Below are 5704 nucleotides of genomic sequence, written 5' to 3' on the forward strand. Positions count from 1 at the left end.
TCTACTAGTGTCAACTCATTTGACAGAAAAATGTAAACAAACAAACAAATTATAATCATATTATTTTTATTTTGAAAATGAAATATTTTTGAATCCTCAGATTAAAAATTGAAAAACATGAATGAAAATCTATCAAATTTATATTTCTATCGCTTCCACATCTTTCCTATAATTGAGCCATTGCCATATATATGTGTAGCACATATGAAAATGCTGGGAATAGCGAGTTGTTCCTTGCAGAAAGATTTGTTTCCTCAAACTTTCCCAGCAGGCAGATTGAGTAAATTAAATACGGTTGGACATTTAATAAAGAACAATTTCGAATTGAATGCATTCCCAATTTTCCTGTTGGGTGATTTTTAAAAACATAATTTGTCAAATTCATATTGACACTAGTATTACGTTGGAATCAAATCAGCTGGGATTTGCTGTTACCTTTTATAATTGTACCATGGTGGGAATTGTTTATTAATTAAAATACCCTTTCAGAAAGTATCAGCTCTCCACCTCAGAACCATACCATCAAATTTATATTAAGAAAACAGAATTATATTCTACATCTTTATTTACATAAATTACACTTTGTTATATTAACTACATGACTAATACACATATTTTTTTTTTAATTTAAAAATATGCTATGAATTTTTCATTCACTTTTACATTTTGTTTTCTTTCAAATTGGTATTAAATATATTAAAGCTTATTTTTTAAAAAAGATATAATAATAATAATGACCATTATTAACTTGTACATGCAAATTGTTTGTGTGTGTGGGAAGGAAATAACTTCCTTAGATTTCAATTGAATATCCTCCTAATTTTCCATTTCCAATGCTGGCATATAAAATGGCAATGCATCCAAAATATTACTATTCGCCGGCGATTTATTCTCCTGCACATCGAAACACAACGAATGACGTGGTGAGGTCATCATCTGTCGTACATTAAATGTGATATCTTCAAAATTTGAACGTTCACTGGGTTCCAAAGTCCAACAATTCAACAGCATTTGATAGAGATCTTGATAGACAAACGATGGTTGAGCTGGGCGTGAACCACTTTTCAGAGCATCCAAGATTTTATTCGAGCTATTTATTTGTGGATATGGAGTTGCGCCCAATGAACAACATTCCCAGGCCACTATGGCAAAGGACCAAACATCCGATTTGGTTGAGTAGTGTTGATAGCGTAGAACTTCTGGTGCCAGCCAGCGGGTTTGATCAACTTTCTTTTGATTTTGTACATAGGGAGTGGGTCCAAAGACGGATACTTTCAATTTCATCTCAGCTGTAACATAAATACAATGGGAACACAAATGTTTGTGTACCACCTTCGATTTGGCGAGATATTCCATGGCATTGGCTATTTCATATATCCATTCCAATATCATTTGTTCAGATAACGAAGTTATACGTTGTACGGGTGCTGAATTGGGGGCTCGACGACTTTCAATTAGACGACGTTTCAATGTCACATTTTGATGTTCAAACACAAAATAGAACCAATCGGTACTGCCCGATACTCCATAGAAATCTAAAATGTTGGTATGCTGCTGCAATTTGATGAGGTTACGAAATTCCTGCAACAACTTCCCTTGATCGGTACTGGTTAGCTCATCCAAAGAGAGAACATGTAGCTGACACTCGGCCGTCGATTCGGGTAAATTATTTTGTAACAATTTCCCAGTAATGACATCTCCATAATTCCCCACCGCCACAATATCATTGACATTTAAACGCAAATTATTGCGCGGAATTCTTTTGGTGGTCTCCAAACGATCTACCAAACCATTTAGTTGTTCTTTAAAATTCTCTGTCGTATGTGGTACATCATCTTCGACAACAAACCCATTATTTTCACGATCTATAATCGGTTGTTGCATTGTCATTTCGTGGGAATTACCACCTCGAAGCGCCCGTAATTGACATGTTTTATAACGTAAATAAAAATACGTTATAACGGAAAGGATAAAACATACACCGAAAACAGAACAGGTTACAATCAGCGCTACCACGGAATTGGATCCCGATTCAAAGGTGGAATATGTAAAATTATCCATTGAACTGACATGTTGTTCGTGGGTACTGCGTGCGTACAGGATTTTCGTTATGTTGTTCAGCGTGCTTACCTGGAAGAGAGAGAGAGAGAGAGAGAGAGATGGGAAAACGGAGCAGAAATTAGAACAAAAATGAAAGTTAATTCAATAATATTTAATGTTCTGAAATAAATTATAAACTAAATACTATTTTTATATTTTTTAGACCTGCGAGGCCTATTCTAAGGAATGCGGTGCTTGTGTGAAACCATTTCCAACATGGACCAATTTTATGAACCTTTTTCACCTTAATCGGACTCCGGCATATCATAGGGCTAAAACAAAAGAGACACTGGTCGGGAAGATATATTGGAAACCATTCTACTATTGTCAGAGATATGTCGACCAAGACCCTTACAAAATCAGCTACAATGAATTTCTTCTGCTTAAGAAACACCTAAACATCGTGAGGAAGTTCGGATGTGACTACACTAAAAAGTCCCCTAGGGAATAACATTCCAACTATAAAGCAAATTTATGAACCTTTTTAGTTTTCACATTAACTCCAGCACCAAGTAGAACTAAGTCAATAGAGGCGTAAGACAGGAAGATATATCGGAGTACAATTATTGCTAGATATATGAAGGCTTATCGTAGTTTAATCTGCTATTGTCAAAAATATGTCGACCAAGACCCTAACAATATCAGCGAAAAGGAATTTATTCTGCTTAGGAAACACCTAACGATCGTGAAGAAGTATGCATCTCAAAAAATTTGCTATACACAACTCTAAAGAGCTCCTTTTTATCTATACGCACATCAAAAGGGTTCATCCATATCAAAACGAACCTCTATAGAGCTCCTTCATACTTATACGGACTTCAATCGAGTTCTTCCATAAATTTATAGAAACATGTAGAGCTGCTAACGTACGCATAGGGACCTGAGAAGAGTTCCTCTTTACTTATAAGGACCTATAGAAACTTCTAAAGAGCTACTGCTTATCTATATAGACATCTATGGAGCTCCTCCTTACATGTACCGACCTCTCTAAAGCTCCACCTTATCTATACGAACCTTCTTTGAGCTCCTAACGTACGCATAGAGGCCTGAAAATAGCTCCTCTTTACCTATGGGGACCTATACAGACCTTTATAGATATCCCGAAAAGTGTTCCTCTTTTATAATAATAACCTATAGAGCTCCTCCTTACCTATACGGACCTTCGCTCCTAACGTACATATAGGGAAAAGAGCTCCTCTTTACCTATACAGACCTCCATAGATATCCTGTTTATCTATAAAACATCTATAAAGCTCATTCTTGCATGTACCGACCTCTATGAATCTCAACCTTACCTATAAGGACAATAATTTTTTTAGAGGTCCGTTTAGGTATTGGCGAGCCTTAGCTAATACCTATACGGACCTCTACAAAAATTCTCCTTACCTATGCAGACCTCTATAAACCTCATATTTTTCTATAATAACCTCTTCCTAACTGATGCGAACGGTATTAGTCTCATTTGCCACCTATGGGTAACCAAGAGTACTTTTTTCTTTTTGTAACATAATCTAATACTAATTGAGGTGCCAAGGCATGAACTATGATCTGTTCAAATACAGTCGGTATCCAGATGGACATGATGTCGCGTAAACCCCCAACGTTTGGGGGTCATTCTTCTATCATGGAACTAATTTAGGGGGACTATATTTGTCTCATCAGTCCAAGGATCACTGGCACTCGGTCTTCATTTAGACCCGCTCACAGGCCAAGGATGCTTATTTCATTGGCAGCTATCCTGATTCGCAATATTGAAATCCATATTACTTAGCTTGTACCGTACACTTTGATACGGAAAAATATCCCTCGTCTAAATATTGTTTTTAGACTCGAAATCCTTTTCAGACAATTTAGAGTCGATTCACAAATGTCCGTCTGTCTGGCTGGTGCGCACGTTTACTCTCGAAGGCATTTCATCAAAACTTTGCACAGCGTAATGTTTCTTCCAAATTTAAATTAAGTTAAAAGATGGGGAATGTCGATCCACTCCTTCTGGTAATACAACGAATGTTGTATTTCGTAGACCTCCAAAAAATCTTAGACTGAGGATATATTTCTGTCGACAAAACCGCCTGGCACTTTTTTCTATATCCAAATATTTAACACTTAAAATTATTAACTAGGATATTTTTGTTTAACTTACCACAGCCAAACTAATATGAACATCCGAATTTTTATTATCCAACGGTGGATTTGTATATCTTCCATAGCGTTTGCCATCACCGACAATGAATTTCCTCGTTTTATTATCACCCGGACGATCATAATCCAATTCGGCAGCAATATAATATGGCAGCCCGTTCTCTTCGGCCTCCGTATAGCTACCGAGCAGAGCACTGTCAAACGGTTGGGTTATTGCATCATCGACATGTTCAACAATTACCAACACTTTGGTGACGGGACCATTATTATTGCGAACGGGTTTTATTTGTATGGTGATGGTTTTATCGGTGCTCGTCAAGACTTTTGGTGGTGGTGGCATAGGACTTGGCTCACCAATTAACGTTGTACCCTCCACCATGGATGAACCACATTTCGATGCACCCTGAGTATTACTTTCGCATAGCGATTGAACGGTTATTTGATAGTGCGTTGCTGGATGTAAATCGGTTATTTCAAATTTTGTTTCATTACCCTGGACAATGAATTCGGGTTGGGGGAAAAAGGGTTGCATGGAGTAGGTGTGAAGACGTTCCGTTTTGATCATGTAGTTGGTGATGCGAATCATTGGTGTGGACTCTACACCGGATATGAAATGTTTCATTGGGTTGTGTGGTAGCCAGGAGATGGTTAGGCTGTTCTCGGTGGCATTAATGACTTGTAATTCTTTGGCTGCAGCACTTTTGGCCACTTCGGTGGAATAATAACTGTGTACCCCAGCTCCGCCACAATATTCGGATTTGCTGGCTATGCAACGTGTGGAACACAGCAGATCATCTTGTTTTTCCTCGGGGACAACGGTGTGGGTACAGTAACACTTATCATCGGACAGGGCAGCAAAGCTGTAATCCTTAACTTCACAAATCTCGACACACACTTGGGGTACTTTGCTGAACAATTGTTCTTGGGTTAAATCCAAACGGGCGGTATAGCAACCCAAATAGTAGTAGGGGGTCTCTTCAATACCACCTTGAGCTGTCGCGGAGTTTTTGCGTTGCTGCGGAGTCACAATGAAGAAGACGAAGAAGAAAAATAAAATTTTTAACGTTTCTAAAGTCGATTTAGGGCGGTGGCCAGGTGTTGTTATTCGTCGATGTTTTTTTCTTTATGGGATCGTCAACGGCAATACGTTGTTGTTGCTGCCGAACCGCCATGGCTTAACAATTTAACTCTGCAAAATATGAATGAACGAAAAATGTTTTCAAAGCTTAGGTTGTGGGTGATTCTTCTACAAATTACCTTTAGTTGTTGTTGCTGTGTTTTTTTCTATTCGTTTCAATTAATTATGTTGGTTGTTGTAATTGTTGTTGTTTTTCTTTTTTTGACATAATGCACTTTTATTTTCTTTCAATAGATTGTTTGCTTTGTAGCGTGGTTGTTGTTGCCATTACTACTACTACAATCACTGGTTTAATTATTATTTGTTGTTGTTTTTTGTTTTTCA

General features: G+C 37.5%; 1 protein-coding gene across 1 annotated transcript; it reads right to left on the reverse strand.

Moving 5' to 3' along the window:
* Window positions 1–816: 816 nt before the first annotated feature.
* On the reverse strand, window positions 817–5257 carry LOC133331250 (putative inactive tyrosine-protein kinase Wsck; the record flags this gene model as incomplete). The annotated part of the gene is made up of 2 exons (XM_061539650.1): window positions 817–2130; window positions 4244–5257. Coding segments are annotated over 2 exons (2328 nt in total), but the record flags the coding sequence as incomplete, so codon positions are not given.
* Window positions 5258–5704: the final 447 nt, after the last annotated feature.

Source organism: Musca vetustissima, unplaced genomic scaffold (genome assembly GCF_032173495.1).
Source record: "Musca vetustissima isolate MV318-11 ecotype Yass unplaced genomic scaffold, APGP_CSIRO_Mvet_v1 utg2604, whole genome shotgun sequence".
NCBI classification, from domain to species: Eukaryota; Metazoa; Arthropoda; class Insecta; order Diptera; family Muscidae; genus Musca; species Musca vetustissima.